This window comes from Phalaenopsis equestris, unplaced genomic scaffold (assembly GCF_001263595.1).
Source record: "Phalaenopsis equestris unplaced genomic scaffold, ASM126359v1 Scaffold216909, whole genome shotgun sequence".
NCBI classification, from domain to species: Eukaryota; Viridiplantae; Streptophyta; class Magnoliopsida; order Asparagales; family Orchidaceae; genus Phalaenopsis; species Phalaenopsis equestris.
The window spans coordinates 10,681-34,178 of record NW_018235487.1 but is presented as its reverse complement, the minus strand read 5'-3'; the positions used below and the strand labels follow the sequence as shown (position 1 = coordinate 34,178).

At 31.8% G+C, this 23,498-nt stretch overlaps 1 protein-coding gene across 1 annotated transcript in view; it reads right to left on the bottom strand.

Moving 5' to 3' along the window:
- Nucleotides 1-2,740, bottom strand: part of LOC110037212 (protein EXECUTER 2, chloroplastic) — a 30,942-nt gene extending 28,202 nt beyond the window's left edge. The window contains exon 1 of the mRNA XM_020741802.1: nt 2,259-2,740. Within this exon, the coding sequence (XP_020597461.1) occupies nt 2,259-2,552 (294 nt within the window). The 5' untranslated portion in view covers nt 2,553-2,740. The remainder of the gene's footprint in view (nt 1-2,258) is intronic.
- Nucleotides 2,741-23,498: the final 20,758 nt, after the last annotated feature.

Below are 23,498 nucleotides of genomic sequence, written 5' to 3'. Positions count from 1 at the left end.
ACTCCATAGGTGGGTGTCCCCAATGAAATTTTCCGATGAGAGCAAACTTGAATTTGTCAGTAAGGGTTGAAATTTCTGACTCGGAGAAAAAAAAAGTGTTGTCTTACCACTCTTCCTGCTTATATTCTTAATAAAGGGGCAGCTACTTGTACCATCACGATTCTCTTTATAACTTGAGGGGAAAATAACTGTCATCTCCCCCTGAGGATTACCCACAACGTGGGCAAATGAGATTTTGTCAAATTCAACTGAAGAAGAAGGAAGCTCCATCATAGCAGCAAGAAAGCCCAGCAAGTGGTCGGGGCGAAGCAGCGCAGCTGAAGACAGGAACCGCAGACTGCAGATGACGGATGCGAAGAAGTCACAGCTCGACAGAGTACAAACCGAAGCCGCGCAGAAAAGAAACCATGGCGCGAAGGACGAGACGGCTCCGCAAAAGCGAAGACGCCTAAGCAGGAAAACACCGCAAAAGCAGGAAGACGCCGCAGAAGCAGAAAAGAACCGCGACCGAAAGAGAATACGACGATCGTAAAGGAGTGCGAAGTCCGTCGTCGTAGTCGAGTATGAAAACAACGTCGTCGATCACAAGAGGATGGATTGAAAGACCGCGAAGGAATCAAACCAGGGGTTCTCCATCATGCATATATATACATGTATATACATATATATATATACATATATATACATATATATACTTATCTATGTGTATGTTCGCACTTGTGCGTTTGTCAACGAGTGAGTGAGTGCATACATGTAGTGGAAAAAAAAATATATATAAAAGCATATGTCAAGCCAAAGAGAATGATGGCTACAAATTTCCCTTTAGGAAACTTGATAGGTGTTTAAGGATGAAATTTTATGTGTTTTAACTTCAGCTTTTGTTTTGAACAAAAAATGATGCCTTTAATATGGTTCTGCAATCTGGAAATTCATTAGATTTATATTAATTAACTAATTTCCTTTAATCCTTTGTTAATTAGTATGCAAAGAATAAAAGATTAAAATTTGCATGCTCACTTTTGAAGACCATCTTCAAATTAAGTATATGCCTCATATTCCTTTTCAATTTATATAATCTTTAATTAAATTATTAATTAATTCATAGTTCACAATTATCACTACATGTATCATTATATTTTCTTAAAATTATTACAAAAAATGGGTACAATATGTGTAAATACATGTATAAATGGTATGCGGGTCATGAATGCTTTAGTTAATAAAAGCATTACTCATTTTATACTTGAGCATTAAAACAAAAAATAACTATTTGCATTGCATTGTGCATTCCATTTTAAAACACTAGATTTAAATTTTATGAGTCCCAAAGATATAATCATGAAATAAACCACAAGAGAACTTGTTAACCAGTAAGACATAGATGGCATGTAACTGAGAAAAAGTATACCCAGAAAACTAAACTTGACAAAAAAAAATCGCAAATGGATAACATGAAATGAACCAAAAGAATCTGCATCCTATTTACAAATGGTAAAATGATAATCTTATAGAGCAGTGTGCTTCCTATGAGAGATGCAAACTCACTTAAACTGGACTAAACTAAATTAATATCTGATAGAATATTATTTCAAATGAACAATGTAAAAGTTTGGCACAATAGTCCTAACAATGATAATCTCATAGAGCAGCAGAAAACCAGATGTTATTTGGTCTTTTGTAATGCATGGGCAAGGTCAGCCCTAACAATGATACCCCATATCCGCAAGATTTCAGTATCTCGAATTTGCGGTTGTTTCTACAAAATGAAAGATCGATAGTTCATGTCACTAACCAACAATTAGTATTTATTGAAATTTTAAATACAATTTTATCCTTCTTCAAGCTAACTCCAAGTAATAACAAAGAACCCCGATTCACAAGGTGCATTATAGAATTTTGTAGCATTTAGAACTCAGCTATGGCAGAGGTTCATACTTCATAGTCCAATAATTAAGTCGGCTGCACTTTTTCCCCGGTTGCCCTCTCGTACAGGTTCTAATCTTCAGTTCATAATACATGTATTGTACCGAATAATTAACCCAGTTGATAGTAGAAAGAAAAAGATATATTTCTTTCCTTTCCACCGGAACATCGTGCTTGTCGCATAGTGTAAAGAAGAATTTTGACACCATAACAGGGCATCCGCCATAGAAAAGACAGGCCAACACCATGTAAGGACGAAAATTCTCAATAAAAAATACTTAATTATTTACTTCTTTCTCAGCTGACAAGTTATGAGGAGCCGGGAAATGGATTACCTTGAGAACGGAGGTGATGTTCTCGGCATGGTCCGTCTCCGAGAAATGACTGCTCCAACGGCTCCAATTCCACTCCGAACTTCCTTCGTCGCCATTACAGCAGCGACAGGAAATGGCGGTAGGTCTGGTTCGGCTGGCTCTTAAGAGGGACCACCGGACAGCCGCTCCCCCATCGCCGAGAAGGCTGTTTTTTCTCTGAGGAAGCGGCGGCGACTGGGATAAGAGCGGATCGAGGCACAATTGAGACTGAAAAAGGGGCAAACGCAGCACCACCCAGGCGTTAGTCACCGCCATGCCTGTCTTCCCGTCTCTCCCGTATTTCTATTCCGTGTGGATAGCTCGCTCGCTCGCACGCTGGCTGGCTCTGTTTGGCCTGAGATAATTTTGGGCAGATCATGCAGATCAGGATAATAGTTCGACGTCTATTGGAATCCAGTCTAATTCTTTGAAATTTCATGGGTCGCGCACAATTTTTATGTAGTTCACTCGAATCGCCCAAAATTTGTTATTTACTCTTAAAACATCTATGCTATAAATTTATACATATTTCACTTTCAAGAAGACAATTGTTGAATTCTAAATTATCCAAGAGTCACACCTAATGAATAATAGAATATAAAATAGGAGAGAAATGGAGAGAGTGGAAAGAGTATACTGAAATTAATGGAGGTGATTGTGTTTGATTAGCCTTTACTAAAAAAATCATCCCTTATTTACAGAAGAGGGGATACAATATATATAATTAAATAAATGATTAGCCTCGCTTTAACGAGGCAGTGGAGGGTATTTTGGGCATTTATATAAATGAGTCTATGGCTCGATTATTTATACAACTAAAAAATGACTACTTTTTCATATACATTTGTATGCTTATTTTTAATTGTGTTACACTTTAAAGGAAGTTATTTTTGCATGTGTTTAGCTTCAAGTACAAGAAATGAACTTTTGGAGAAAATGAAGCAAAAATGGTGTAGTTTGGAGTCAAAACGAGCAAGGAAAAAAATTCTGACCCACCACATTTCGATGTCTTTCTATGTTTAATTTCTTTTACATTTATCACATGTTTTTGAATGAAATTATACTTTAAAGAAAGATTGTTTTCTTGCATATCTTGTAGGAAAAAAATTTTGACCAGACTTTGATGTCTTTCTATACTTAATTTCTTTTACATTTATCACATATTTTTGAATAAAATTACATTTTAAAGAAAAATTATTTTCATGTTTATCTTGTAGGTATACTAATTTGGAGTGAAACGAAGCTAAAACGGGGCGAAACGGAGCTGAAACAGGGCATAATGGTGGAGCTGCCTGTAGGGTGGCACCTAGGTGCCAGACGACAAAGAAGACGGTGCCTAGGCGCCCGAAATTGATAAGGGGCGGATTTTTTGGCAATTTTGGGCTATTTTGGGATGTTCTAGAATATTCTAAAAAACTTGCACGCCCCATTGAGTGGTTAAATGAATCTAGACACATGGAAATGCTCTTGGAGTAAAGAGGCGTGTCTCTTGGGTGAAGAGATGTGTCTCTTGGAAAAATGAGTTGTTTTGTGACTCTTTAAAAAGAGGGGCTTGGCACCTCTCATAAGGAGTCTGGAGGGGATCTTTGGAGAGAATTTTGGTGTGAGTTTAAAGAGGAGATGGAGATCTAGATTTCCACAATGTCTAGAAAGATTAGTGAGGGATTTTGAGAGATATGTGTAAAGAAATTGTATGAGCATTGCATTAAGCAATAGGAGACTTTGTTGGGGGGATTTTCATCTGTTATTAAGAGGGAAAAACTAAGTATTATGTTCTTCATTATCTTGTAATTATTGTAAATACTTTCTAGTGGATTTACTTTGATTTAATGAAGTTTTTTGTTGTATTTAATTCATGCTTTATGATTTTTCCTTACTCTTTTCTTTCGATATGAAGCAGTGGCATAAGTAGGAAAATTTGTTTCATGATAAAACTGTTTTTGATTTAATGTGATGAGTAATATCTTCTTTGCTTCATTGACCTAACTTAAGTGCCAATATATTATGTTAAAATTTGTTATAAAAAAAATTAAGACTCGGGAGAGTAGTGATCTCACAACATGAGTGCACTCACATTTACGGGTTGGTTATGGTAACATAATTTAGGCGACAATGCAAACGTTAAGAAAATATAACTTAGTAATCTATTTTGATAAAAGTTTCTAGGTGGCATATAGTTGCATAAAATTGATGGAATACTAAGCGTGCATATACACTCGAAAGAGGGTAGGTAGACATATGTTCCTTGTTGGCATATAATTATTCGTAATTCTATCAATTTTTTTACTGCTTATCTCATTATCTTCATTTTACTTTTCTTTTGCAATGGAATGGAAGCAATGTTTAGAAATTTATATTTGCTTCAATTTTCTCATATTTTATTAATGTGATGGTATTTTCACTAGCTCTTAGTTTACTTTACAAGCTAATCACTTGTGTTGTTAAAATTTGTTGCTAAATATAGTGACCCTGAAGAGCTATGATTTCACCAACTAGTGAGTACCACACTCAACTTTGGAAAGATTCATGGTGATCATCCAAGGGGGAGTACAAATAGATAGGCAGATAATTTTTGATGGGCGTAGAATTAGAGATTTTAGGGTGAAAGACTAAAATCACCAATTTGGTCCATATATTTAGAAACTAAAGCAAAATTTTAGCCCTAAAGTGAGGGGTACTATAGAGTGAGAGCTAGTTTCTTCCTAGCCTAACCACGAGTTTAGGGACTAAACTCTGGATTAACCAATATTTTTTTGCACTCGAGAGAGGGTAAATAATAGGTATGCTCATGTTTGTCACTGAAAACATTATACTTTAAATATTTCATTCCGACAATTTATCTAGGTTAATGCATGAGAAGGGTAGTCGTTATCATCTCAAAATTCTCCAAACCAATTTATCAAGATATGTTATCTTTATATTTAAGATTTTAATTTAGGAATAGTTATTAAGAAAACCACTTTAACGGACATTCCAAACTAATGACTAATAGCAGTAGACTAAAATAAGCACAAGGGATTTCTTACCTGGCTTCTCTGTGGGATTGATATTGTGGTTTTAAAGAAAGTCCTATATTACTTGAAACGATACACATACTTGCGTAGTACCCCTAGTGTAGATTATTTTCTAATTTTTTTAACTTTTTGATTTTTACAATAGTCGCTAAATATAAATTGGGTCAAGTTAATGGTCATCTTTTGGAAGCTAAATTACTATGTGATTGAGGATCGGTTTAGTTACCATATCACTTAGTTGATTAAGATTAACATGTATTGGTTCGACAAGGCTCGTTTGTCTAATTTTGCTAAGTTGGGGCTACAGATCGGCTCTTGTTGATCTTCGATCATCCTTACTTGCTTCGATCAACTTAAGTCTACTGGTCGGCTACTTTGGTCCGGTTGTCAATTATTGACCCCTACATGAGAAGCTTCTATCGCTAAGATGAGACTAGGTTGTTAGGTAGAGAGTGAATACTTGTAATCTGATAGGTAGCTCACCCCTTAACAAAAAGTTCTTTGGGATCTTCGTGAAGTATATCCTAATATATCTTTCAGCCTCTTGATGAAGAGTCTTGACCCTTATGAGATCGTTGGTGATGTTGAGGCGAGTTTTGGGTTGGTGCCATCTTTCGACTTGATAGGTTTTGGTCATTGACTTAGAAGGCTTACGTCTGGTCGGCTTCAAGTCTTGGTTGAAAGGATTTTCCTTAAGACAATCAAGTACTATGATCTTCCAATGATGGAATTTTTGGTTTTTCTTCTTGGGTCGTCAATGGCCTTACTTTCATGTCTCCTAATCCGTTGGATTTCATTGAGATTCGTGTTAACACATTTTTGAAGTACAATAGTGATGTGTTATTTTTGATGAGATAGTAAAAGTTTGAGAAGTATGTAAATTTGAATGTTTAGGTTTAGATATGTAAATACATAAGAATTGTGTGGTATGCATATTAGTTCCCACCTTTTTAAAATAATGCTTTAACAATGTTTGGATTTTTTCGGATCATAATTTTAACAATGTTAAACTTTATCTGTAAAAGGTTCAACCATTTTAAGAATAAGAATAAAGTCTTATTTGAATTGAATAAAAACCCTTTTCAAATGAAGTATTAATTATGTTAGAACTATGCTCAAATAAATATCAACTGTTTAATGAAATAGTATTTTATTTTGGAACAAACTAGATTTGATTATAAGTCAAACATGTTGAAGCATGATAAAAAAATAGTTAAAATTAGGTTTAAATATGTATGTAAACATATTTTAAAAAATGTTGTGTTATGGTTCAAAAACATACTTAAATAAGATTTATTATTCAAAATTCAAATTCATAACCCTTTACAACTAATAGGTCCAGGAAAGTTTAATCTTTTAGACTCCTTTTTATGCAGTTCTTTATAGACATAGGATGATCATCTTCCGGGCAATCTTTTGTTTGATCCTTTCAATTGACATTTTAGTGTCTCGAGTTTCCTAGAACCTCTAAATTTATAGTCAAATTGAACTTGAAATCTCTATATTCTGAGTTCCATTAACTTTGTCGAGCCATTTCAATAAGTTAGTGCCTTGGCAAGCAAATTCAAGTTAAGATCAAGTCCTTCCAGACCCTTACTAGTTTAGTCCATTGAAAGCCATAAAGATAGGATTGTTAGACCTTTATGGCCTTATTCAGACATTCATAGGTTTATTTAACATTCACTAGAGTTTTACTAAGGCCTTCTAACCCCTTAATGCAACTCTTAAACTCATGGACTTTGTTGAGCCGTGGAAGATTTAGTTGGTGAGTGTTATGGCTATTAAATCTAGGTTTACATTAAGTCCTTATGACCTTTTTGTTAGTGTTGTCCATAAAAAAAACAAATTATAATTCAAATCTTATATCTTAATTTGATGAAATTTTTTTATCCATAGTTGATTCGATAGTTTAGCGCTTTCACTCGTAATCTATGTTTATATTTTTTCTTTGAGACTGCTTTATTAACTTAATTCATAAAAAAACCTTTAAGAGAAAAAAAAATTACCAAGGAAACTTAAAGCCTAAGGTGGCATCCTCTCATAGACTATAGCATGTATTAGGTCTAATTCCCTTAGTGACCTCCTTTCCTATTATAGTAACAGTGACTACCGCCTTGGTTAGAATTAAGCCTCACAACAACATTCTTTCTTAATATAATCACCTTAAAATAAAAATCTTGAGGATTAATTTAGTGAACCTAGAGATTTTCCCTAATTTACTACTTAGGTTAGGGGATAATTTCTTCCAATCACCTTCTTATTTTGTATAATCATCCCACCAACATTCTAGGTTAGAACTAAGACCTCTAATGACCTTCTTTCTTAGAGTATTCATTATAAAATGAAGAACTTTAGGTTTGGTTTAAATTCCCCAATGACATCCTCTCCTAGAATTTTACTTCGGTTAAGATTACATCCCTCAGTGACCTCCATCTATCGTATAGTCACCTTGACTACCTTCTAGGTTAGAGCTAAGTCCTCAACAACCTTCACTTATTGTGTAATCACCATAAAAGGAAACTCTTTAAGATTGATTTAATTCTTTTACTGACATCATTTTATATATCATTACATAAGTTAGGACTAAGTTCGCAATTGCCAATTTTCCTAGTATAGTCACCCCAATGACCTCCTAAGTTTGAACTAAGTTTCCTAAATTCCTTATTTCTTAATGTTGTTAGATTAGAATAAAGATCTTTAGGATTGGTTTAAACCTCTTAGTATTCTTCTCGCATAGAATATTACTTAGATTAAGACTAAGTATTATAACAACCTTCTTACCTAGCATAGTCACTTTAATTAGCACTTTAGTTAGGATAGAGTCCCCAAAGAACTTCAGTTTTTGATGTAATCACCTTGAAACCTTATGACATCCCCTATGCTTAAGTATGGTTAATTGTTCTAAACCTCATAAGTTAGTTTCCTTTAAACTTAGAAAGACAAGCTTCAATGATTTATTTATCTAATTATTTGAACTCAAAGTTTTAATATGTTTATATTTTTTATCCTCTTAACTTTCTAGTTCAAAAATCTAGAAAAATAAATCAGTACCTCTAAAAAATTCAAGTTTTGTATATTTTAAGTCTTTACTACTCCTCCAAGCTTGATTTATTCTAGATAGGATGACCTTCTTCTAGGAATTCCTTATCTGTTCTATTAACTTAAGCTTTTTTAGGTATTAATTCTAGAATCATTATGTTCATAATCAAAATTTAAATTCCAAATGAAAGTCCTTTAGGAAACTCTTGTCTAAATCCTTATTTTGAGTCTGTATTAGGTTATAATCATATCAACATTAAGCTCACACTAAAAATTATGAATTTAATCCATCAAATCTAAATTCTTATCTAAATTTTTATCATACCAAAACCTTTGTTTTATCAAATAAATAAATCATCAATTTTTATGCAGGTATTATTATTTGAATTTTTTAATATCAATCAATGCTAATATTTGTGGTGTAATTTAGCTAGTACACCAGAGATAATGGTGGTCCATTTGTTGATCGCCTTTTTTAATGCGGTCAAGAAACCTTATTTTATAGCCCATCATTATATCTTAGGATCAAGTCTTAGGGCTTTCTTAATTGTATTCCTTAAAATATTAATTGAAATTTGGACCCAAATATAGAATCAAACCAATGTATTTTTCTCCTTAGTTCAAGATGAACTTAATTTGATGCTTAACACATGCTATTGAAGTTGAGTTGACCATTTGTTAGGTCATTGAGATTTATGGATTAAATTTCCTTTTAGGTTCTATGATGCCCTTAAGATACCCTTTTAATCCTTGAGAATTGAACCTTAGGTCCTAATCGAAAACTATAGGAGACCTAAGACTTCCTAAAATTACCCTTTGAACTAGATTAATTAGGCCAACTCATTTGACTCAGGCAACTTAAAGTTACCTTATAGAACCCAACCAATCAAACATGGCTACCTTTTAGCTCATTTCATCAAATTAAAAAAAAAAATTAATTTATTTACAGGTCATTTTGAACCATGACTGAGCTAAAATTAAACAAAAATTTAATAAAATAAAAATCAAATGCAGTTAACTTTAAATCAAATTTCATTAAACTTAAAATTAAATTCATCAGACATAAAAATAGATTTAGTAAACCTAAAATAAATTCACTAGAAGTTAAATCAAATCAATCAGACATACAATAAAAAAATCTAAAATCAAAATACAAAACATTAAATTAAAAAAATCCAAAAACTAAATAAAACTTAAAACTAGATAAACATAAGACATAAAACTAAAATAATGTAAACATAAATCTAAAACTAGTTAAAAATGAAAGCTTGCTAAAACAAGATATAAAACTACTTGAAGCCTAAAGTTATACAGTATATTAGATCACACTAAGCTTAAAACAATATTTTAAGCAAATGTAAATCTAAAATAAAGCATAACCATAAGCTAAAATTAAAATAACACAATACTAAAAATCATCAAAATTAAAAAAAAACCGTAAAACTACACACATTGAAACAACACCTTAAGAAAAAACTAAAATAACCAAGCCTAAAACCTATATGAAATAGAAAATGAAACTAGAATTAGAAAGCAAAAAAATAATAGAATAACAAAACAACAAATTTAAAATTAGATTTCAATTAGGCTAGACACTTCCATGCCTTACTGTATTGAACCTCAAACATTCACTGAATAAACTTTGACACATGGTAAGGCTCTTAATGATTTGCACAGACTCAGACTAGACTCAATATAAACCGAAAAGCTCATTTGTAAGCCATTTTGACCAGCTTCCCATACTTGAATCAACAAAGTTTTTCTTATAATACCTCATATAGGTTATGCCTTGGATAGAGAATGTTTCAATAAATAAGGCTAAAATACATTAAATTAAGACTAACAACCCTAATCAATTAGAGCCTCAAATCTCTATTACATTATAGATATCATGAGGACCCTTGGAGCCAACTTGTTGAAAGACTTGATTCTAATAGTTTGGGATTGAATCTCTTAATGTAAAAACATTCCCTAGAATATAGTGAAACTTTCCCTATATTTTCCTTACCGAATTGAATTGTGTAAGTTTCCATAACACCAACTCTGGCTTGATATTGCTCATTATTGTTTGATCTCAAACTTCTAGTGGAACTAAGCTACAATTAGTTATTATGGTGTGTTCACAAAGGTTTAGATGATGTGTAGATAAAGCATTTTGCTAAAATTCGTCCACATTCCCTAATATTCCTCAATCTTTAGATTTAGGCTCACTATTTTCATACTCTGTAATAACATCATGTACATTAGGCAATTTTAACCATAAGATAAATAGTTTTGGTGCTCTTAATCCTATATAATGAAAGGTTGTGGCAATTTATTCACTGGAATGTGTAGATTAGGGCTCCATTAATTCATGGTTCCAATCTATCTAGTAGAAGGTTGGTGATGAATGGATGTTGTCCATTATAATCTATTGAAATAGATGACAATGATTTATTCAGATAATTCATTATTCTCCTAATCACATAGATGAGGTTTCCCACATGTTCTTGTCACAATTTATAACCTTTCATCACATGTAGATGAATGTTGAGTGTGTAATGTATTAAATCCAGCTAATAAATTAATAAAAAGTGAATAAATTTTGAGAATGTTAATCAGATTATTTAAAAAATAAAATAAATATGAAATAAAATTATAAAATAGAAAAAATTGGAAAAATAAAATGAAAATGAGAAATTAAATTACATAAAGAGTGATAATAGTAAATAATTAATTACATATAAAATAGTTATTTAGTTGACTTGAATTATGTTAACAAATATTCCCTTAATCATGTTGACCTTCTTAGAATTTCTCCAAGGTTTGATGTGAATAGTTTGTGTTATTTCAAATTTCTTGTAACAAAATTACCTAAGTAATAATAATTGTTAAAAAACTTTAATAATAAAATTGATAATTCACAAACATATGTTAAATATGTTACTTCACTATCAATTAATGTTAATAAGACATTAACAATGCAAATATTCCTTCTACCTCTACTTCTAAACCTTCTACCTTTAGTGTTGCTGCTCCGCCTCCTACTATTTGGGAAGAACTTTGTGATCACTATCAGGAGCATCAGGACAATATTTCTTTTGGGTAGAGTCAACTACAAGGGAATGAAGATCGGTGGGAGCATTTGAAATAATATTTGAAATGAAAAAGTGATTATGAGGCTAGTTTCAATACTTCCTTGGTGAGCTTTCTGAGAGAAGATCAGAGGGAGTTTATTTTGTATCCTTAGTATCCTATGTTTGAACATTGAAAGGATATGGATGAAGAAAATGATGGTGAGGATGATGATGAGGAGGAAGAGGAGTAGTTATTATGAGTATGGATGTGTTTACTTTCCCTAGTTGTTACTAACTTTTAGTTATTTTGTTGTGCTAGAAATCGTGTTGTTTATGCTCACTGCTGATGTGGATTCTAGACTTTTTAGTTTTTAATGCACTAATGTTTACTTTTTGCTCCAAATCATATATAGTATTGTCTGTGTGTTAGAGTAGTTCTTTTACTTTGAAATTTTCTTGCTATATGATGCTGGTAGATTTAGTGTGTAAATTTTACAAATATCTTTCAATATTACAAAATACACACGGTAGATATAACAATAAATATGAAATATAATCTCAACAAAAATACCATTTATGAAAATGGTTTATCTTTTAAACTCATTTTAAACTATCAAATTCCCTTTAAAAATAATGCAAGTATACGTATCGCTCAAGTAATAAAGGGCTCTAATGGAGTCCTACATATCAATCCTACACGGAAGTTGGAAAAACCTATAAGTAAATTCATAACATTATTTTATAATTTAAAAATACAAAAATAAAAGTAAAGTGCGAAGTTTGAGTATTAAATACTAAAGTTAATGCTATATAAAATGCAATTGAAAGACAGAGTTAACTAACTAGAAACTAAACTTTCAAAAGTAAAATTATGAAAACTAAACAAAGTTTTTATTGATGGAAAATTCAAATTTAAGAAAGCATCCTTTCCCTTTACAATTAGTATATGGATTGTGAAGAAATTAAAATCATTTGATAATATATATAAAAACTATTTTGTGCCAAATAGGAGCAATCCTATTCTTTACCCTCTTCCAAGTGCATCGAACAAAGTATATTTTCCTATTTATTTGCATCAATTCCATGGATGACATACTCTCCCATGAAATCAAATGTGATTCTCCCTCTGTTGTAAAAATCATAGCCCTTTTAAGAACATATGTTTATCAGCATGTTTTAACTTTTCAATTGGCCAGATCAAAAATTAAATGAAGATCAAAGTTCAAATCATCACAAATTATTAACATTTAAAACCATAGAAAACAAAACCAATTCTTCACAAAACCATATCTCAAAGTAGGGAGAAGGATAAAGAGGACTACTCAGAATTCATGAGAAGGATACGAGAAAACATGAATTTCATATATAAAAACAAGTTCACAAAATAAAAGAAATAAAAGTCACAACTTATCTCATAATCCTTCCCAAGAAAATCCTTAGAAGTTCTCTCCAAGCTTTTCTCTCTTTACAAGCACACTCAATTCTCTCTAAGAAGTGTAATGAAGAAGAAATCTCTCACCTTCCCTCTCCTCTTACAACCTAAGAAGAAAATCTCCTCTTCTTCTCTCCTTGCTTTTCACGCCGCCTCCACTTTCTTGTCCTTTTCGTCCCCCCTTAAACTCCTTGAAGTTTCCCTCTTTTATTTTGGGCTTCCTCTTTTCAAAAGGAATTTAAATTTCCCTCCAAATTTTCCTCCAAAAGTCAACTCTTTTAAATTCAAAAGATGTGTCATTTGATCCAAGAGACATATTCCTTCATAAAAAAACCTTCCAAATTGTCTAGATGCATTAAATTACTCCAATAGGTGTGTTGAACAAGTGTCCCTTTGAAAATTCGTGCAAAATTGGTCTCGAACCGCAATAATCCGTAAAAAGTCATCTCTAGCGCATCATGTGCCAAGCCTCTGTCAAATGGTGAAACGGCGTATCATGTGCCAGAATTCCAAAATTCACTGTTTTGGCTCCAAATTTTGTCCTTTTTGCCATTTTTGTTCCAAATACCTAAAAATGATATACCTGCAACAAAAACATGAAAATACCTTTTTTTAAAGTGAAATATCACCAAAAATAAGCATAAAATATATACTTAAGATAATATATTATTTTGGTGTATCAAAATCCCCCAAACTTAAAGTTTCTTGTCCTCAAGTGACACTTTTATTAAATAAAAGTTTATGACTTATGATAGAGATTTACTTACAACTTCTATACTTTAATTTAATTAATAGAATAACAAAATTTAAGAAAAACTTTTTAAGAAAAACTTTAAGAAAAACTTTTAATAACTTAGATTCAAATTATAAGTCTAGGAATACTTAGTAATCAAATATAAGATTTCTGAATCTCTATTTATTTCAAGAAAAATAGCAATTTATCATAATAAGGACATTTAAAATATTCATATGAAAAAGAACTTCATGAAGACTTTACTAGGAATGATACTAATACTCCAATACAAGTTTAGAAAAGGTAATAAAGCACTTTTCTTAAATTGATTTAAGTGAAGCCAATTTTTGATTAGGCGTCTCCTCAAGCTTGTCCTCACTTATCTTTCTTTTTTTTATTTTTCTTTTCTTTTCCTTTTCTTTTAAGATCTTTTCAATCCTTTATTTTCTTTTTTTTTTCTTTTCCTCAAGTGAGGATTACTATATCTTGATAGCCTTTAATATTTTTGAACTTCACTATCCTCTTCTTGAAGTTAAAACTCCACACCTTTTTTCACTTTATAAATTCATATTAGTTTATGATTTTTCATAAATGGTCATTCTTTTCTTCTTACATGAAACTCTAAAATTATTAATACTTAAAAAATACAATTTCCTTTACTTTAAATAGAAAAACATAATCTTATCCTATCATACCAAATATCTTTAACTTTAGAATTGACCTTCATTATTAAAAAAAAATTACTTAAATTTACCATAATATTTATAAACATAAGTATAGTCATTTAAAGTTAAATCTTAATATCCCAAAGTCATGCTAAATTAATTTTAAAATTTTATTTAATTAAGGACAGATAAAATTTAGTTTATTTATTTTTCAGAACCCAAAATTAATTTTTTAAGTAATTTAAAAATGTTTAGTACAAAATTTAGTAGGTGAAAGAAAACAGTAAATACATGAAAATAAAAACTGACATGTAGAGGATTTCTGATTATGAGATTGGGCTCTGGTTTACTGCATGTACTAACTTTAAAAACATACAGGCTTTAAAGCATTAAATGAAATATAATATATTCTAAAGAATTTATTGAGAATTAAAATCAAAGATATAAAAATTGAAAAATTAAACTGAAAATACTAAAAATGCAGAAAAAATAAAAGTCTATAGTAAAAGTCTATCTATTATAATTATGTCCACAACACAACATGAATATTTTTACTACAACAGTTCTCAAATGAAAATGCAGCACATTTCAATCACAAATAACAGACAAACACAAAAACAAACTACACTAGACTCATAAAAGTATCAGTCTTCATTTCCTTCCTCCTCCTCATCATCATCTTCTTCTTCTTCTTCCTCATCTTCATCTCAAACAGGAGTATAGGGAGTGAAACTGGGACAAGGAGGAAATTTCACATTGGGCTCTCCCCTAAGATGTATCACCATAGCATTTTCAAAATCAATATCATGCTGAACTTTCCTCTACTGATATTCATCATTATAAGCATTTCTTGCTCCAATCTCTCCCAACTAACGTTGAATATTAATTATGTCCATTTGTTGAATCATGAGTTGGTCCATAATGTTTTCTAATGATGCAGAGCAAGAAGTAGATGCCCCTGTAGCTAATGTTGAGGGTCTATCCCTTTGTCCCCCTCTAGATTCAATAAATGATTCAACTCTTTGAATCATATGCCTCCTAATAGGGTTCTATGGTTGTAATCTTTCTTCATTTCCTTGGGACTCTACTCTTGATTATTCACATAAGGTGAAAGTCAAAGCAGGGTATCCCAAACCACTAGCTACAGAACTACCAGCTATACTTTGAGCATGATGAACTATAAGTGCACCAACATCTATTGCTTTCATGTTCTGAATGCAATAGTTCAATACAACTCTATCTTTAGTAACATCAGCAAAATGATTCGTTGGAAATAATTTAGCAGAAATAAAGTGATGCCATACCTTTGACTGGCTAGTCAACATGGAAGCAGGGAAGATGACTATCTTGTTATTCTTATTCTTCTACTCTCCTCTTCCATCAGCCAAAAAGGCAAGCGCTTCATCCAGTGATGAATTAGTCATCACGATTGCAACATATTCATAAAAAAAAATACATTTCTCACCCCATAAAAAGTATTGTTCCGATCAGAAGTAAACTCAACTTGTTTACCTCTAACCAGTTTGTGGTCATCAGCAGTGAACCTTAATTTGGAATAAAACTGCCGAATCATGGGGAAAATTGCTACTGCAGTGAAGTAGCAGAATCGTTCCCTATTTTTGACAAGGATCAACCTTTCGATCTCGCCACCCAGGTTTGCAAATTCCCATTCTTGAATCAATCTTCTGGTCTTCATTTGTGCATTGTAACTAAGTTGGGCCTTGAAGTTAACGAATCTTCATGAATAAAAATCCTCAGATGTCCCTCCTCTTTTAACTCAGGGAGCCATAGGAATATCTACAAAAATCCAAACAAATTCCAACAAATTACTAAAAAAAAATCTAACTCCTCAAGCAAGATTATTCGGTAAGAAACTTTTCACCATGAGTTTTCTTTAAGCTTTTTCATCAAAAATCCCAACCAAATTTCTCCCAAATTTCGGATCTTCCATAATGTAGAAAAAATTCATGGTGAAAATAAAAAATTTCTAAGTTAAAGTGAAACTCTTACCAAGAGAAGATGAAATCTATGATTTTTAGCCTCCAAAATCTTCTCTACCGTCCTTAATAAGAAGCCCTAGGTCAAGGTTTAGAGGTAGGAGATGATCCAAGAAATGAAAATGGAGCTTGTCCATGCGATTTTGCAATTTTCTAGGCGATCTGGCGTGTTCAGGTGTTTGGCGCATCATGCGCCAGTGCTATGTAAATTAGCGCATCATGCGCTAGAGCTTAAATTCACCAAATTTCAGTTTCTGTGGAAATATGCTCCGTACCGTCTTACGTCAACCTCTAATTAACTCAAATGAAAATTTTTAAGCGTACAAAAACATCATTATAACACCAAACTTTCACAAACAATAAAAAACTCACATTTATATATAAAATCCACGCTAACACAAACTAATAGTTTTCAAGCTAACAAAACATCAAATTCAGTGCTCTAAAGCAAACGAACATCCTCACAATGAAATCTAAACATCAAAATACAGAGCATAAATATAAATAGTACAAAAATAGAAGGAATTGCAATCTAACTTAACATACTAACACAAGCAGTACTAAATAAAGCGTTCTATGCATAAATTAAGTTCAAACATCTTCTTCACTCTCGTGCTCCTGGATATCTCCCATCGATTGGTAGTGCACATACAGGTTGTAGAAGAGTTGATATGGAAACTCATCAATTGAATCCTCTCTAATCCAAGAATGTTTCTTGAACATACGAACCAAACCATCTTTAATACACCCAGTATGTTCAAAATGTTCCTTCAGTCTCTAATCTAGATGATCCAACAATTCAGAAATATTCCCAATCAAATGCATAAGATTCTACACCTACTTCTCTATCTTCTTGATTCTCTTCAAAAGTGCATTTGAATTATAGCATGGCTAAATAGGTGATTCATGATCCATCAACACATTCATATCATTTTCATCTCCCATTCCAGTACAACTGCAATAGACTTCAGGATGACTTCAAATAGACTTCAGGATCCATCGACTTCCAAGGAAGAAGCACTTTTTCCCAACTTTCATAAGGTACTTGCAATTAACTGCACAGTAAGAAAATAGTAAATGCATGTCCAAGTTCAGTTGCAGATCCATTCACAATCAAACCTAAACCCAATTTTACAATTATGGCTCCAATATCAATAGGTTTTTTGGTTTGAATACAATAATTTAAAATAGCGCTCTCCTTAGTTACCTTGCCGATCTTCATGGTGGACAGTAATTTTGATGCAATAAGGAAGTGTCATGCCTTAGAAGTACAATTTAACAATGATGACAAAAAAATTACATTCCCATCATCTCTAGACTCCCAATTGGCATCTTCATCTGTAAGGTATCGATAGAGTTCATTCATATTATCTCTCATAGGGGTAAAATTTACATAATGACAGATAGACACATTCTCAATCATAAACATCTCCTTTATTCTTGAAGGAGTGAACTGCACAAACCTACCTTACACATAGACTGTTCCTTGGTTAATCCCATGAAGATTTGCATAAAACTCTTTCACCACAGGGCCGACAATAGCGGTAGTAGTGTAGCAAAACACTTCCTTACATTTCTACTCAATAATGTCTTCCACTCGAGTATTTGGTGTGTTGAATCCTCGATTCATAAATCTCTTTTCTTTAATTAGCCTATTCTTCACTAGAACTCAATCATGTAATTTCTGGGCATAAAAAATGACAAACTTTCTCTGGTTGAAAATTCTAAATCTCGCAGTATTTTTGGAGTGGGAAGCCATTGGATTTAAAATCTAGTGGCTTTTCCCTCGTTTCCCCGCTTAAAATAAGACTTAGGATTTGGTTTTTAGGAGTTATAAGGAGAAGAACCCGCCAAAAACTACCAAAAACCACCTTTTAAAATGTTCAAGTCATTTTCGTCGCCACGGTGCATCATGCGCCAACCCTCTGAAATTCAGCTCATCATGCGCTAATTTGACACATCTTGCACCAGTCCTAAAAACTGCACAATTTCAATTTCGATCTAATAAATTCTCATTTTTTTTTATGAACTTAAGAAATTAAAGATGTTTCTAAATATTTTTTTCAAATACACGGACTTCATAAAGACCTAAACATAAATATAAGTAAAATATTTCAAACACCAAAAACTCAAAAGCAAACTAGTTAATGATTCATATGGGCTGCCTCCCACAAAGCGATTGGTTTAATTTTGTCAAGCCGACATTCCTAATCTCATTTTGGGTGACTCAATATTATAGTTTCTTTAAAAGCTGGACTTTGACTATCAAAATATGGTTTCAATCTGTGCCCATTCACTTTAAATTTTTTTTCTAGTCTTGGGGTCTGCAATATTAACTGCTCCATAAAAATAGACATTTAAAACTCCGAATGACCCTTTCCACTTAAACTTCAATTTTTTCAGGAAATAATTTCAATCTTGTATTGTATAATAAAACTTTTTGTCCAGGTTCAAATTCTCTTTTTATTTCTTCCCTTCCGATCATGCCATTCTTTCATCTTTTTCTTATAAATCCTGGCATTATCGTAAGATTCATTCCTAATTTCCTCAAGCTCATTCAATTGTAATATTTTTTTCTCACTAGCTACTTTCAAATTAAAATTGAATTCTTTTATAGCCTAATTAGTTTTATGCTCCAATTCTACTGGTAAATGACAAGTCTTCCCAAAAATTAATATATATGGGGACATTCCTATAGGTGTTTTATAATTAGTCCTGTATGCCCCATAATGACGTATCTAATCTAACAAACCAATCCATTTTATTAAGATTAACACTCTGTTTGAAAATTCTCTTAATTTCATGATTAGATACTTCTTCTATACCACTAGTCTGGGGATGATTAGCAGTTGCAATTTTATGCATTATATAATATTTCCCACCAATCTTGCAACTATTGCATTCTTAAAATGAGATCCTCCATCGGTAATGATTATTCTTAGTATTCCATATCTTACAAAAATATTTTTCATTAAAAATTTTAAAATTCTTACGGGCAACGCCTTAACCAAAATAGTGCCGACAGTTTCATAAAATCCAGTCCCCATGCATCAAAAATTTCAGTTTCTAAATCAGAATTTAGAGGCATTTTTTTTCTTTTTGAAATATTACCTACTCTCGAGAACATTTTTTTGCATATATATATATATATTAAAATCTCTAAATAGAGTAGGCCAATATAATTTATATTGCAAAATTTTTTGAACACTTCTATCATTTCCAAAATGACCTCCAAATTTAGAATCATGCATTTTTGAATAATTTCATGAATTTCTTTATAATGCACATATCATCTCATTACTAAATCTTTACATTGTTTGTACAAATAAGAATCATCCAAAAATAAGATTTTGTATTATGAATGAATTTCTTTTCCTGCCGTTTTGTCAGTCCATATGGTTAAATACCACTAACAATATAATTTACAAAATCAGCATACCAAGGTATTTCCCATCCTTTTGCAGCATAAAGTTGTTCATCAGGAAAAGTTTCATTAATTTTTTTTAAATCAAGTATTTCTTCCTGTTCTAGCCTAGATAGATGATCAACAAATTTATTATTAGTCCTTTATCTATCAACTTTTATCTACTACCAAAAAATCGAACTCTTGCAGTAGAAGTATCCATCTAATTAATCTTGGTTTAGCATCCTTCGTTTGCATCAAATATTTAATAGCCAAATGGTCAGTATGCACAAAAATTTTAGCTCCAATCAGATATGATCTAAACTTATCAAAGGCATACATAATGGCTAACAACTCTCTTTCAGTTGTGTGTGATTAATCTGAGCATCATTAAGAGTCTTACTAGCATAGTATATGAATTTAAAATCTTATCATGTGTCCTACCTAAAAAGACTTCAATAGCATAATCACTTGCATCACACATTAATTCAAAAGGTTTCAAAAGGTTTCTCCCAATCAGCCCAATCAGGTGAAACAATTAAAGGAGCAGTGATCAATTTTTCCTTTAAAGATTCAAAGGCTTTAAGACAATCTTGATTAAAGTCAAATTTTATATCTTTTTCTAGAAGTTGACATAAAGGTTTAGTAACTTTGGAAAAATTTTTAATATATCTCCTGTAAAATACAACATATCCTAAAAAGCTTCTACCTTCTCTTATTGTAGTAGGCGGAGGCATGTTTGATATAACTTGTGTTTTTGCAGGATATACTTCCATGCCATTTTCTTAAATTTTATGTCCAAGAATAATTCCTCTTGCAACCATGAATTGATATTTTTCTCAGTTCAATAAGAGATTAGTCTTTCCACAATGTTCCAGAACTTTCTTTAAATGACTTAAACATATTTCTAATGAAGTTCCAAATACAAAAAAATCATCCATAAAGACTTCAATCCATTTTTCAATCAAATCCTTCAATCCAGACTTCAATCCATTTTTCAATCAAATCATTGAAAATTGACATCATACATCTTTGAAATATTGTAGGTGTATTACACAATCCAAAGAGCGTTCACCGAAATGCAAATGTTTCATAAGGACTAATAAATGTATTTTTCTCTTGATCCTCTAGAGCAATAGGTATTTGATGTTAACCTGTATATCCATCTAGAAAACAAAAATATTTGTGTCCAGCTAGCCTTTCTAACATTTGGTCCAAGAAAGGTAAAGGAAAATGATCCTTCCTGGTGGCATAATTTAATTTTCTATAATCTATGCAGATTCTCCAACTAGTGACTTGTCTTGTTGATATTAATTCATTATGCTCATTTGTCACTACAGTCACACCTTTCTTTGCAACGCAGTGAACTGGACTTACCCCAACCCTGTCTAAAATAGGATATATTATTCTAACATCTAACCATTTTAAAATTTTTTCTTCACAACTTCTCTCATCATAGGATTCAATCTCCTTTAAAGATCAGCTCTTGGTTCATATTAATCTTCTAATAAAATTCTATGCATATAAATTGAAGGACCGACTCCTTTAATATCAGTTAATGTCCATCTAAATGCTTTCTTATATCTTTTCAAAGTTTCCAACAACTGTTGTTCTTGCTTATTAGTTAATTATGAGGATGCTGTAACAGGTAATGTAGATAAATATCCTAAGAATGCATACTTCAATGTGTAGGAAGTATTTTCAGTTCTAGTTTAGGAGGTTTCTCAACAAATGAAATTAAATTCTTGTCACTTTTTATAGGATCTAAAATTTATAATTTTTCCTGAACATAATCCAAATCCTCTTTACTCACTTCCATAGATTCTTCTTGAATTTTATCCTCATCTTGATATTCCATATTTTCCTTTTCAAATTCTCTTTAAAAAATCTTCTTAAAATTTTCATGGCTTAAATATTCATTAATATCCATTATGAAGCATTCAATCTCTTACTCTTTTGCGGGGCATCTAATTGATTTTGCAATAATAAATGTAACTTCTTGATCACTAACTCTCATAGTTAGTTATCCTTTCTGCACATCTATCAAAGCTCTTTTAGTGGCTATGAATGGTCTTCTTATCTTCCTTCGTATCTAATACAATAAAGTCCACTGGAAAGATAAATTTATCAAAATTTACTAAAAAATTTTCTATAACTCCTTTAGAATAGGTAATTGAACGATCAAATAATTGAAGAGTTACAATAGTAGGTGAAATATATCCTAAGCTCAACCTTTTGAAAAATTGATAATGACATAAGATTAATACTGACTCCTAAATCATATAAAGCTTTTCCATAAAACTGTTCGCCAATAGTACAATGAATTGTAAAACTTCCAGGATCTTTAAGTTTTTTAAGAAGCTTTTTCTGAATTATAGAGCTACACTCTTCACTGAGTGTAATAGTCACATTTTTTACAAACTTCCTTTTCTTATTAAGTATATCCTTCATGAACTTCAGATAGCTTGACATTTGTTCCAGTGCTTCAAAAAATGGAATGTTTATTGTTAATTTCCTTAAAATTTTTAAAATTGATTCTCTATTTATCTACTTTAATCTTTGAGGAAATGGAGGTGGGGGGGTTTGTCTTTGTACAGAGATTTCCAATGGTTTAATAGGACTTTCTGCCTCAAAATGAAAATCTTCACTAGATTTTTCAATTTTCACCTCATCGTTTTTCAATTTCAACTTCTTGTTGAACTCTGTTTTCTTATTCTTTTCCACTTCTTAGTTGAATAACTTTAATTTACTCTTTGATACACTAAAAATATATGTAGTTTTAGACCCATATTTTATACTCATTTTTGGTGATATTTTACTTTAATAGAACGTATTATGATGTTTTCTTGCAGGTTGTTGATTTTTAGGGCTTAAAGCAAAAAGAAAGCAAAAATGATGAAATTTAGAGTCAAAATTAAGTTTTTGAAGAAATGCTTAGCGCTGGCAGCGCCGAGATCAGCGTTAATGACGCAGAACAATTTAACGATGGAGATTTTTACTCAGCATCGACGACGCCAGACCGGCGCCGACGACGCCAAAGGCTGTGCAGGCCCCGTTTCTAGAAGGTTCGATGTATTTGGACAAATTTTTGAAGAGTTTTTGGAGGCACCTCTTGGAGAACCGACATTGGGCTCTATTTGGGGCCAAATTTTATCAAAAAATGGGCTCCTCTACGTTTTTCACTCCTATATGTTCATTTTTCGCTCCACATCATTCCATTCCACTACCATATTGAAGTCAATTAGTGATTTTGATTTCATATTTTAGAGTTTTTGTGGTGAGATTTAGTGTGAAACTTTCCGTAAGAGCATTGGAGAAGAAGAAAAGTGAGAAAATTCTTCTTCCAACATTTCTAAGGAAATGCTAGAAAGGATTTGCTTTGAGAAAGAGTTCTAGATAAGTTTTTTTGTTTATTTAGTGTTGTATGAACTTTATTTTATATATGAAATTTTTGTTTTTTCATATCTTTCTCATGAAGTCTGAGTAGTTCCCTCTATCTTCCCCCCTATTTTGAGATATGGTGAAATGAAGAGATAAAGTAATTAGAAATGCTACTAATACTTCAATACAAGTTTAGAAAGTATAATAAAGCTCCTTCATTAAGTTGATTCAAGTGAAGCCAATTTTTTATGAGGGATTTGTTAAAATATATTGTGAAACATATAATCCGAGAAATGGAGTGAGTTCTCACATTTAGTGAGAATCACATTTAATTTCATGAAGGAGAAATTCGTTCATGAAATTAAGTGCAAATAAATAGGGAAATATTCTTTGTTGGGTGTAAAATTGGAAAATTTTTAGGCTGACAGACTAAATCCCCAATTTGGTCTTAGTGTTTAAAAATTAAAGCGAGAGTTAGCCTTCAGGTGAAGGGAAGTGGGAG